Source organism: Diceros bicornis, chromosome 16 (genome assembly GCF_020826845.1).
Source record: "Diceros bicornis minor isolate mBicDic1 chromosome 16, mDicBic1.mat.cur, whole genome shotgun sequence".
Lineage (NCBI taxonomy): Eukaryota > Metazoa > Chordata > Mammalia > Perissodactyla > Rhinocerotidae > Diceros > Diceros bicornis.
The window spans coordinates 13,544,189-13,557,955 of NC_080755.1; the positions used below are offsets into that span (position 1 = coordinate 13,544,189).

At 39.9% G+C, this 13,767-nt stretch overlaps 1 protein-coding gene across 1 annotated transcript; it reads right to left on the bottom strand.

Moving 5' to 3' along the window:
- Positions 1-291: 291 nt before the first annotated feature.
- Positions 292-11,310, bottom strand: SNRPD1 (small nuclear ribonucleoprotein D1 polypeptide). The gene is made up of 4 exons (XM_058556831.1): positions 11,202-11,310; positions 7,998-8,074; positions 4,981-5,172; positions 292-1,408 (listed from the first exon to the last, which is right to left on the bottom strand). Exons 1-4 carry the CDS (start codon positions 11,213-11,215, stop codon positions 1,332-1,334), a joined length of 360 nt encoding a protein of 119 aa, XP_058412814.1. The 5' UTR covers positions 11,216-11,310; the 3' UTR covers positions 292-1,331.
- Positions 11,311-13,767: the final 2,457 nt, after the last annotated feature.

Below are 13,767 nucleotides of genomic sequence, written 5' to 3' on the forward strand. Positions count from 1 at the left end.
AAACAGAGAAGAGAAGATGAAATACTCATTAGCATCAGAGTATTCAATTTGCAATTACATATCAATATTTAACTCTACTTCCCTTTTAGCATATAAGCTCCATGAGGGCAGGAGTCAACTTATGTTTATTCACTCCTTGCACCAAGTCTTTTCCGTTTGTCCTCTTCAAATCTCCTCTCCACCTTGTTGCATTACTAGGCTGGCTCCCTTGCCTTCTGCTTGGGTTCCATTAATAGGAGCACCAAAGACCAGAGGATGGAAAAGGATGAGACACACAGACACACACACATATGCTCTTTCTCTCTCAATTTACATAACCTTATAAGACCTAAACCTTTTTTTCCAATAACAATCTTTCTGCTTCTTATTTAAAAAACAAAACTCCACATGCATGATTACATGAAAACACAGATTTAGTTCTCCCCTAATCCTCAAAGTTAGGTTTTTTCCTAATCATATAAACAAATGGTAGTAAACTTTACAAGGACTGTACACACCGAGAGGTATTTTTCTCTAAGCTTAATCAATTAAAACAACTTTTAAAAAATCCTTATTAATAACTGGAAAGAATCTAGTTTTGCTGTCAAACAAAATTAGTCTTTTTCCTTTTGTTCTTAAAAACTCCTTGTAAAAGTATTTGATAAAGGAGCCAATGACACATACACTCCACATTAACAGGTTTCAACACTGCTCACAACTGATGATCTAGTGAATGTTATCTGCAGTTTCAACTCAAGAGAATGTAAAACTATATTCTATTGAGAACTTAAAAAAATGAAACAAAACCAAAAAAACGTTAACAATGACAAAAAAATCAATGACTCCTGATTACAAGATGACTATCATCTCTTACTAAGTATCTAAGTCTCCATACTAAGTATCTAAGTCTTCCTGAGCAAAACTCAGGAAAGGAGAACCAATTCTACACCCCATTCCATAGGACTTTAGTTCCTGAAGTACCAAAAAGAACTTATTATGTCACTTGTAGTTAAGCTCCACAGAACGGAGTCAAAGTAAAACAAAATGCATACTCAGTGCATGTGAAGTAAAAAGGTGTCTATTCTATATATATTCATAAAAGAAATATTTTAGTTTAAAAAATTGAAAGTCTGATCTAAGAATGGAATTATTCTGGGACTGCCTAGTAGTAATGCTTAGATCTTACTGAGCTAGTATGATGAATATATGTGAACTATTAAAACTTAACTTGATATAGTCAACAGACAACTGTCCTACATTTATGTTTATTAAAAACTGACATAAACAAACAAAACCTGTACAAAAAAGATGCCAAATCACATATCACTTTGAAACAGTAATCCTGAGAGACATTATCGCCTAGGACCCCCTCTTCCTCTGCCCCGGCCACGTCCTCTTCCTCTTCCTCGGCCTCGGCCTCTTCCTGCAACTGAGGGAAGAAAAAAACAAAGTAAGGTAAATTCTCTTCTGGGCTGATGTTACCTGGCCACCACAAAACAGCATCTATAGTAAAGAAAACCTTAACTCTGCTTCTCTTAAAGGTAACCTCAGAGTCACCCCTCCCAACACATTATCATGCAGAACCAAGAACTGTTGGCCTACAAAGATACTTTTTTTGTTTCGTTTGAACTTATTTACTGAGAAATTCATCAAGTTTAAAAACATTCTTTGTTTGTATCATGTGTCAAACTCACCACAAAATGAAATGCAAATGATCTGAACCTCACACAAGGTGGAAGAGATAATCATATTAATGGAATAAAACATGAACACCATGTGCCAGCTTTTTCGTTACTGAATAGAATCCAACCAAGCAAGAGCCAAGAAAGTTTAAAATATATTACATCCAATAACAACCTCATGACTCTTCAGAATCTTAAATCATTTGATCCAATCATAACCCAGTACTACTCTAATCCATATGGAAATATCCCTGTCACCTAGTCATCCAAACTCTACTTGAATATCACAGTGATGGAAACTCATCTCCCAAATGAACTTATTTCATCTTCAGGCAGATATGAATATTAAAAAATCCTGACATAGAGGGGCCGGCCCGGTGGCGCAAGCGGTTAAGTGCACACGTTCCGCTGTGGCGGCCCGGGGTTCGCCGGTTCGGATCCCGAGTGTGCACCGACGCACTGCTTGTTAAGCCATGCTGTGGCGGCGTCCCATATAAAGTGGAGGAAGATGGGCATGGATGTTAGCCCAGGGCCAGTCTTCCTCAGCAAAAAAAGAGGAGGATTGGCATTGGATGTTAGCTCAGGGCTGGTCCTCCTCACAAAAAAAAAAAAAAAAAAAATCATGACATGGAGTTCAAGTCAGTCACAACCTAAATTTCTACCTACTGTTTATAGTCTTACCACTCAAAGCAATAAAGAATAAGTCTAGGACTTCTGTTAAAACAAGGCAGATTAACCACACACATCCAATTCCTTCTGAAATACTATTCATAATAGAAAAGGGATAAAGATGATAAACACCTATAAGCAGCAAAAAAAAAAAGCAGAGAAAACACAGTGGTTGAAAGATTTCAACAAACTTTTAAGCCAGAAAGTAGATGGAGAACTGTAAATGTTTAGTAAAAGGAAGACCAACTCCCAAAAGATCTAGGACCATGGAAGCCAGGGGTAAGATGATGAGGCATGGGGCTGAAAACAGAAAAAAAAAGGTTTGACAATCCTTATGTGGAGCAGTAGACTGGCCAGGCCTCTTCCCCATCTTGCAAAACTAATGATTATATCCCCAACAGGTAGGTAAGAGAGAAAAGGTAAAATAAACCTACAGATATTGAGGCAAAAAGGCTTCAGATTTGAAAACACTTGCAAAGTAAACAGCAGCAAAAGGCACAGAGCTAAGGGGAAGGGAGAGGGGGATTAAGTCGGTGTTTCTCAAGCTATGGGCTGCAACCTGAAATTTTTTTTAACTGAAAGAGATTAGGATAAAAAACTTAAGGGCATTTGCATGAATTAAGACTAAGTGATTCTTCCCAAGACTTTTGTTACAGTTATATGTATGAGTGGGTCATGATGCAAAGTATATTTCTTAGTGTGGCTGGAAGGGAGAAACAAGTCTCAAAATCGTGGTATTACATAAACATCTACCCAGCTCTTTTCTCCTGCCCTGCTCCTATAATGCTGGCTGCCAGACATAAGTCTCCCACAGTAGGCAAATGGAATCTTTTTTTTTTTTTTGTGAGGAAGATCAGCCCTGAGCTAACATCCATGCTAATCCTCCTCTTTTTGCTGAGGAAGACTGGCTCTGAGCTAACATCTATTGCCAACCCCCCTCCTTTTTTTGCCCCAAAGCCCCAGTAAATAGTTGTATGTCATAGTTGCACATCCTTCTAGTTGCTGTATGCGGGGGGCGGCCTCAGCATGGCCGGAGAAGCGGTGCGATGGTGCATGCCCAGGATCCGAACCCGGGCTGCCAGTAGTGGAGCGTGAGCACTTAACCACTAAGCCACGGGGCCGGCCCCAAATGGAATCTTTTCGTGAGAAAACCAGCTCCAGAAAAAGACTCCCACATCCAGAAAATTTCGGTCTCCTCAGTGAAGAGGTCAACTCACTTCTAAACCACCCTACAGTGAAACCCACCAGCTGAGGAGTTCAGCCTCCCTTCCCAGAACTTCTCTTTTTAGAGCCCTAGTTAAATAATAGATGGACAAAGTGCAAGATACTTAAGGCAACAGATGTTAGCTCAGGGCTAACCTTCCTCACACACACACACACACACACACACACAAAGACTTCCAAAAACCAAAATTATAATTAATATTCTAACAATATTTTTCAGATAAAAAAATTACATCCATAAAACAAGAACAGGATTCTGTGAAAAATTATCAGAGTACAAGGAGGCTTGAGATTAAGTATAAACTATATTAAAAGGTAAGATCAAGGAAATTTCTCAGAAGATAGAACAAAAAGACAAAGAGAGAAGAAATAAGAGCGAAAAGGTAAGACTGAAAGAATCAGTCACAAGACTCAATTATTAAGAATTCCAGGGGCTGGCCCCATGGCTTAGCGGTTGGGTGCGCTCGCTCTGCTACTGGCGGCCTGGGTTCGGATCCCGGGCGCGCACCGACGTACCGCTTCTCTGGCCATGCTGAGGCTGCGTCCCACATACAGCAACTGGAAGGATGTGCAACTATGACATACAGCTGTCTACTGGGGTTTTGGGGAAAAAAAAAGGAGGAGGATTGCCAGTGGATGTTGGCTCAGAGCCGGTCTTCCTCAGCAGAAGAGAGGAGGATTAGCAGGGTTGTTAGCTCAGGGCTGATCTTCCTCAAAAAAAAAATTCCAGGAACAAAGAACAGAACAAGCAAAAGAGAAGAAATTCATCAAAGTTATACAAGTAAATTTCTTGGCTCTAAAAGGCAAGAATATCCACATTGAAAGGGTTCACCAGGTACTCAGAACAATAAAATGGAGGGAAAAAAGGTGAGGGCAAGCAAAGACCCTATGCCAAGTCATTAAGAAATTTCAGAAAAGGGCTGGCCCCCGGGCTTAGCGGTTAAGTGTGCGTGCTCTGCTGCTGGTGGCCCGGGTTCGCATCCCAGGCGCGCACCGACGTACCGCTTCTCCGGCCATGCTGAGGCCACGTCCCACATACAGCAACTAGAAGGATGTGCAACTATGACATACAACTATCTACTGGAGCTTTGGGGGAAAAAAATAAATAAATTAAAAAAATTATTAAAAAAATTAAAAAAAAAAAGAAATTTCAGAAAAATAGGAATAAAGAGTCAATCTCCAAATCTTCCAAAGTGTGTAGGGGGTGGGGAACAAGGCCATGCACAAAGGGACGAGAAGTAAGAACAGCATCAGTCTTTTTAATAACAACACCAGGAACTATAATACACTATACGCACTCACGGCAAATATATGAGATTAAAAAAAACAAAAACACCTGTGTTGTTCACATAGGTTTATATTTTGAATAGTGGATTAGGGTATAAATAGACCATTCACAAAAACATTTATAATCTTTCAAACTTACCAGCTTCTCTTTTCTTAGATTTCACCTTCGGTTCAACATCCACAAGTAGTGTATCCAGAGGTAAGCTGTCTGGCAGAATAAAATACCGAATGTTATTTCCTCGAATACTCAGTGTTTCCAGCTGTACAGGTTCTCTGTTCTTCAGGGTCATTTTCACAGCTTTAAGATGTGTATTCATGCTGACATCTACACCTAAAGGGAAAAAAATAGGGCAATTATTAGTATGATACGAAGGCAACCAATTAATCAAACCACAGTCAATACCATATTACAAAAGAGTACTGTTTGTTCTGCTACAGTGCAAGTTTCTATGACATAATTTAGTCCAACTGCTAAATGGAGGAATAATGTCAGTTAAAATCAGAAATCTTTCCTTCACAGAGATTTTCCCTAGCATGCTAACGTTTTGCAGAGTTAGGTATGCTTACAGAAGTGCATGCAGCAAGCCCTGGAGGAACCGTGACTGGTATACATGCCTTATTTCCAGTGTCCCCATGTATCCTATCTCAGGGTTGGCAATGCTTATTGCATGGTTCTCCCACTGTCTCCATAACTTCCTTACACCCAATTCCACGAAGCTATCTTCATCTTTGTTTTTAAAATAAAGTCCTATACATACTGTAGTATTTTTCCTTATTACTAGAAATTCACGTCTTTTTTGTGTGTGAGGAAGATCAGCCCTGAGCTAACATCCGTGCCCACCTTCCTCCACTTTATATGGGATGTCACCACAGCACGGCCTGACAAGTGGTGCATCGGTGCGTGCCTGGGATCTGAACCCGGGCCACCAGCAGTGGAGCGCACACACTTAACAGCTACGCCACAGGGCCAGCCCTCTCACGTGTTTTTTTTTTTTTTTTAAAGATTTTATTTATTCATTTTTTTTCCCCCCAAAGCCCCAGTAGATAGTTGTATGTCATAGGTTCACATCCTTCTAGTTGCTGTACGTGGGACTCAGCCTCGGGTTGGTCGGAGAAGTGGTGCCTTGGGGCGTGCCCGGGATCCGAACCCGGGCCGCCAGCATCAGAGCGCGCGCACTTAACCGCTAAGCCACGGAGCCGGCCTCACGTGTCTTTTTAATTGTGTTTTTTGGGAAAGGATTGTTACTCTTTTTTTTTAAACTTTTTTTTTTTAATTTTATTTATTTATTTTTTCCCCCAAAGCCCCAGTAGATAGTTGTATGTCATAGTTGTACATCCTTCTAGTTGCTGTATGTGGGACGCAGCCTCAGCATGGCAGGAGAAGTGGTGTGTCGGTGCGCGCCCGGGATCCGACCTCGGGTCGCCAGCAGCAGAGCGCGTGCACTTAACCGCTAAGCCACGGGGCTGGCCCTTTTTTAAATATTTTTGATTACCAAGTTGCACAGGTTTTGAGTGGTCTGCCCTCAAACTATTGCTCCCATTAAGCCATTACTTTTAGTATGAGATTTTACAAAATAAAAGCAACGTTGCCTTGCAAGAATATATGGCATTATAGCAGCAACATCTGATTATTGGAGCCTTTACCAATATATGTGAACAAATGGGAAACTAAAGATCTAGTTAATTTCTGTCCTTAGAAAGTTAATGCTAGAAAACATGAATTCTTTCAACTTTCCCAACATTCACCTCAAAATTTTCAGTATTATTAATCTTTTCCTCCTTCCTCCCAGTCAGAGGAAGAAGAGGTCCTCTTCTTTCGTAAAACTAATATACTTTTGATATATTCCATCTCCTTGAGGACCTTGATCCATCAAGAGAAGAAAAAAAGTAAGATTTATGAGCTCCTTCTATGTTCCAGGAATTGCATGCTAAGGCATTTTAATTTAATCCTCAACATCCCTATGGTAGATAGTATGATTATCTCCACTGTGAAGGCTACAATATTCACATAGGACCCAAGACACTTGTAACAGTGGTTGTCAGTGGGGGAAGGAATTGGATTTTTACTGGATTTTGCTCCTCCAATTTACTAAAACTTTCCCACTAGGAAATCATTTAAGTGCCTACTATATGTTAGGCAAACCTTGCATTACATTATTTGCGTGTGGGTGTGTGTCTTCCATCACTAGATTTTGAGCTCCTAGAAAGCAAGAACACTCCGCTTCCTCTACAACATCTAACACAGGGCTCAGGAGAGAGCAGACAATTATTGTTTACAGAATTTTAACAGGACAGCAATTACACTTCCTCAGTTATGGTCAGAGACTGCATCAAAACCTTATACTGTACTGATTTTCTTTCACAGGAACTGGTGTTGCAAAATTCTAGTGTATTTACAAATAATACCAGTTTAATATTGCATACTTTTCTTGGTTTATTCAGATGCTGGATCTACACACTAAAAAATTATTTATAAATTTATAACTTAAATATTCCAGAGACTGGGATCAGATGCTAAGAGAGAATTTTATTTCATTTGGCTCATCAACTCTTTTGAAAATTTGAAATCTTTTGGGACATCTACTATGAGTGAAGAAATGTAGTGGCCTTAAATATAAAACCAAATATACAATATTATCAAAGCAAAGAGTTAGACCTAACTAGTTAGACCTAACTCTTTGCTTTAGACAAAATACTTCAAAATGTTATGCTCACAGCTATTGTCTTAGTGAGGTTAAAATTATGGTTCCTCGCTACCCCCTCCCCATTTACCACATATTTTTCACTCGAGGTAATCAGACATAAAAACCCCATCCTCTATTCAAGGACTTTACAATCTCTACAGAGAACACAAAATCCTAAAAAGTAAAATGTATTTTGAATGAAGCAACATTTCAGGGAGAGGGGCACACACATTGGCAAAGGCATAAAAGGCACAAAAGCAGGAAAACAGGGGTCACATATAGTTTGGTCGTAACATAAGTACTTAAGGTGAGGTTTAAGTAAGAAGGTCAATGAAATAATTCAGACAAAAACAATGAGATCTATATGACAATAATGTTCATTAAGCAACCAAAAAAGAACTCTGACCTGCAGGTGCAAAAGATTAAAAAAAAAAAAAAAAAAAAGCGTTATAAAGCAGTCCAACCTCCATACCTGTGATTGTTCCATGGACCTGTGTTCCATTCTTTAATTCAATGGTTACAGTTTCGTGACTCAATTTCATCAAAAATCTATGAAGACAGTAGGAATAAAATGATAAATTTTCACTTTTAACACTTTAAAATCATGTTTATTAAGTCAAAAGGGTGAAATTTCCAGCTGTTGAAAATCTGCTAGGAATAAAATGATAAATTTTCACTTTTAACACTTTAAAATCATGTTTTAAGTCAAAAGGGTGAAATTTCCAGCTGTTGAAAATCTGCTAGAGATGTTATCTGTAACAATTCTTATTAATAATCTGCATAACAATTTCAGCTTTCCCTGAATTATACCCTCAACATTTATGAAGGAGCATAATAATAAGAGAAACTGCCATTTGGATATTTCTGATTCTCTAAACCATTATACTGGTAGTCTAGCGTTTAAGATTCAGTGCTCTCACTGCCATGGCCTGGGTTTGTTTGCTGGCTGGAGAACTACACCATCTGTCAGTCAGTTGTCATACTGTGGCGCCTGCGTGCTGCTGTGATGCTGAAAGCTACGCTACAAGTATTTCAAGTATCAGTAGGGTCACTCGTGGTGGACAGGTTTCAGTGTAGCTTCCAGACTAAGACTGACTAGGAAGAAAGACCCGGCCACCCACTTTCCAAAAAGTGGCCATGAAAACCCTACCAATAGCAGTGGAGCATTGCCCGATATAGCGCCGGAAGGTGAGAGGATGGCGTAACAAGATGGAACAGGGTTCCACTTCACTGTATATACAGGGTCACTAGGAGTCGGGATTGACTTGATGGCACTAACAAAAACCATTATATAGCTTAACCTTCAATCCAGACATACAGATCTTAAAGTTATTATAAGCCACAAAATTGAAATCAGGAAATTATAATTGGTAGTAAAAGATTACACACTTATTGTACATGTCTAAATACAGAAAAGTAAAAGTCTCCCTTTTTAACTCCCTCTTTGTATGCAGGGCTATTCTTCTACTACATTTTTACATGCGTTTATAAGCATATGCATAAACTTTGTTTTTACATAAATTGGACCATACTTTAACGACTTCTATGACTTGTACTCTCATTTAGCAGTTTATACTGAAGATATTTCCATGGCCACATATATATATTTTGCTATTACAAATCCATTATGCAAATCCTTATCAATACTAATTGTTACCAACCTTCTATCTCTAGGACAATCTCTAGGAAGACAAATTAGATGGCTAGAGTAGTATATAGGTTAAAGTTATAGTAACCAAGACACAGGAACAACAAATAGATCAACGAAACAAAATAGAGTCCGGAAATAAATCTACATTTATTTAGTTGATTTTCTACAAAAGTGCCAAAGCAGTCCAACAGGCAAAGGAAAGCCTGTTCAACAAATGATGAAATCCATAACAACATGGAATAATTAAAAATTCATATAGAAAAAATGAACCTGGACCTCTAACTCACACCACTTACCAAAATTAACTCAAGATGGATCACACCTAAACATAAAAGTTAAAATTATAAAGCTTTTAGAGAAAAACAGGAGAAATCTTCACGGTTTGAGAGTAGGCAAAGGTTTCTTTGGCAGTACATAGAGAGTAAGAACCATAAAACCAAAAGCTGGTAAATCAAGACTTCCTCAAAATAAACTTTTGCTCACCAAAAGACATTACCTACTAAGGAAATGAGCAAACAAACCACAAACTGAGAGAAATTATATCTGACAGAGGATACATAAAGAATTCCTACAACTCAACAATAAAAAGAAACAACACAAAACAAGACACTTCACAAAGACATACAAATGGCCAATAAGCAGGTGAAAAAGTGCTCAATATCATTAATCATTAGAAAACTGTTAATTAACACCATGAGACACCACTATACAAGGACTAAAATGGCTAAACAGATTGATGACAACAAATGCTGGTGACGATGTGGAGCAAGTGGAATTCTAATACACTGCTGGCGGGAGTGTAAAATGGTACCGCCTTGGAAAATGGTCTGGTAGTTTCTCATGAAACTAAACGATTACCTATGCTGTGATCCAGCAACTCCACTCCTAAGTATTTACCCAAGAGAAATGAAGGAAAAAAACACAAAACTTACACAAGAATGTTCAAAACAGTTTTACACAACATACGTAACTCTTAAATGCACAATGGACTACTATTCACTAATAAAAAGGAATAAATTAGCGATACACGTCACAATGTGGACGAATCTCAAAAAAAATATGCTGAGTAAAAGAAATTTTACACAAAAAGCAGGCATACTGCATGATTCAAAATATATCAAATTATAAATATATGAAACTATAAACACATTCAAACTGGCAGGTATCGAGAAAATGTACTTTAAATTCTGAGACTTTTTCTCCAAAAGTTCTAGCTCAAACAAAAATGGACTAAAAATTAACCTTAAATGCCTTCTCTACAAAGTCCACCCTGAATAAAATATTGACGGTTTTATATGTTATTTCAAACATACTAGAAACTATCTACTTGTCTGTCTTCATCACAAAACATAAAGTTCCAACAAGGCAGGGGCTCTACCTTCTGAAAAAAATTCCAGTATATCTCAATAAAGCTGGAAAAAGACCAACTTATGAAGTCAGAAGTCCAACCCCGATTTTAAAACATTTCGGAAATGGGTTTCGGTATTTCCAGATAAACTCCCGCAACTTCTAAGTACTCTTTTTAAGGGCGACGTAAGTTTCATCACGAAAAGCGGATCAACTTAAACTACTTTCGCAGGAGCATATAATTTTCCTTTTCTTTGTCTCCCACGTTCTCAGGGAGCGTGGACATAGCTATATTTGCCGGTTCTGGGAGCTGAAAGGAGCCAGAAAAGTAACCTAGACTAGAACACGAGTTGTACTCGATATAAAAATCGGTAAGGAACCGAAACTACGAGTTTGTAAGCCTGGCGCTGCACCTTCAAGGCCTCTAAGACACTAGGTGAGAAGAAACGTCTCGGCCTTACGTCTACTTCTTGGAAGACACGCGGGATCCCCGCGCGATTCAGTCCGAAACCCACGCGCGAGCGCCCGCGGCCTAGATGGGGCGGGAGCGGCGGGCGCCGGAGGCCGTCAGCAGGCCGCGCGCGCACGCGGCTTTCGCGCCTCCCGGAACTGGGGCAGCCCGGCTCCCGGCCCAAACCGTCCGTTCACAGCTCCCATCCCGCTTGGTCACCTCCTCACCTCACAAGCTTCATGCTAGCGGCGCCGTCGCCCTTTCGATCCGAGAGTGCACGCAAGGCCACAACCAAGCGCCAACGGACTGGGAGTATGAATGGCCGGAAACGCCTACTGCCGGGGCTCCGACGCAAAGAGCGCGCTGAGCACTGCTTACGCACGGCGGAAACGCCGAGGCCGGCTGGGCCGCACTCACTTCCGGCGCGAGGGTCGCCACAGCGCACTCTGGCGGCTGGAGGTGTACCTTGCGACTGCTGAGGGCGTTAGGACTAGTCTAAAAGGAAATTTCCCGCAAGAGGGAGATTTGAGGAGATTAAATCCAATTAGTAGGCCTGTCGCCGTCGCACTTCGCCACTACAGGGCGCCATGTGTTATGCAGCACTAAATATATCCCTGAACGAAGGGAAATTCTGAGAGAAGCCCAAAGGATTATGCTAATTCTGCTCCAACACCGGGAACCTCAGCATTACTTAATGTACCTGAAGAAAATCACACGATTTAGCTGATTATTTTTACCTTAAATTCTGACCACAAACCTCAAAGAGGTACTACTCAGAGACTGTGTTATGCTTCTATAATAATCTCACAAATTAGTTCATATCTTCTTTCTTTCCTCCTTCTGAAACCTTTTACAGGCCATCTCCCAAATCACTCTCTGCTAATGTTTCATACTTTTTTAAGAAAACAGAAGCCATCCTTCTGCTTTCTTTCCTATCGCAAGGGTGGAAGCATTGTTGCTTCTTTCAAAGGTAAATTCTTTTTCATTATAGCCTGGATCCCATCTCTCATTTTCTCAAGAATTTTACTCCTTCAGTTATCCCCTTCTAACTTGAATCATCAATTTCTCCTTCTCTACTGAATTTTTTCCATCAGCAAACAAATTTATCTTAGAAACAAAACAAAGTTCTCCTTTGCTGCAGCTCCAGCTACTGCCAGACTTCGATCACAGAAAAAGTTCTTGAATGAGCTGTCTACACTTATTTTATCATCTCCAATTCAGTCTTCAAACTACACTGAAATTGCTTGTCTAATAGTTATCAAAACCTCCAAGACAAACATCTATCTTCATCTTACTCAATATCTCAGAAGCATTCAACACAAACACTCCCCTTTTGAACACCCTCCTCTCTTGGCTTCCAGGACGCCAAGCACACCTGGTTTTATTCTTATCCTACTAGCTACTCTTTCTAGGTCTCCTTAGCTGCCTCATCCTCTACTGAGCCATCACATGTTGGAGTGCTTTGGGGCTTTCCCTGGGTGTAGTCTCCTTATGGATACTTTGGTCTTTAGCCTAGGTGATCTCCAAAACCACAGCTTTAATTTGTATCTCCAGCCTGGACTTCACCTCTGATCATCAGAAGTCTTGGGTATTGTAAGGCAATGCTCATCATATTTTAATATGCATAGGAATCACCTGGAGGAAACTTTAGAATGAAAATTCTGATTCAGTTGGTGTGGGGTCCGAAATTCTGCATTTCTAACAAGACTTTAGTTGATGAAGATGCCCCGAGTCCATGGACCACAATTTGGGTAGCAAGACTGTAATTGACATTTGTGCGTTGTCTTCTCAATATGTATCCTCTTCTCTTCCCAACAGTTCCTAATAGTGTCCTGGTGATCCATGTGGTCCTAAGGAAGCTGACTCTACCCTTAACTGTCACTCATTACATTCCACTACTTGTCCACAGTGGGCTTGGGATGTAAGCTGATCCAATCAGACCTTCGCAGGGAATACTCTTCCCTTTTGGATGTGAATGGAGAGGTAGTAGCCTCTGCAGTTTGGGAACTCACCTAGAACCAAGAGAAAAACCAGTCTTAGGAGAGACTTTTAAAAAAAAAAAAACTCATGATGATATTAATGAGCCCCTGGATTAAAAACAATGCCTAAATGTGCCAATTTAAATTAAAATTAAATAAATAATTATATTTATGTTTTATATATATTTTATATTTATTATATATATTTAATATGGTGTGAGACTTGTAAGGATTGCTATGCTCTGGATCGTGGCCACAAAACAAATATAGGGGAACAGATCACTCAGAAGCAGAGGCCTATTTTGTGGGAATGGAAACTTGTAAATATGGTTTGTGTGTGTGTATGCCAGAATTTAAGTTACTGAAGATAAAGTGGTTTACACATGGAAAGAAATTACACCAGTTGTCTGACAATCTAAAGGTGAAAGAAGATATAAGTCCGATGCTCTGGTAGATAACCAGCTTCAATCAGGTCAGCAGTCTACTCCTGACTTTTTTCCCAATTTAAGACATTTGGCATATGTCATTAAAGAATATACCTATAGGGCTTATATATATATAATATACCGCGTGGCTTAGCTGTTAAGTACACGCGCTCCGCTACTGGCAGCCTGGGTTGGGATCCCGGGAGTGTACGGACGGACCGCTTCTCCCGCCATGCTGAGGCCGCATCCCACATACAGCAACTAGAAGGATGTGCAACTATGACATACAACTCTCTACTGGGGCTTTGGAGGGAAAAAAAAAAAGGAGGAGGATTGGCAATAGATGTTAGCTCAGAGCTGGTCTTCCTCAGCAAAAAGAGCAGGATTAG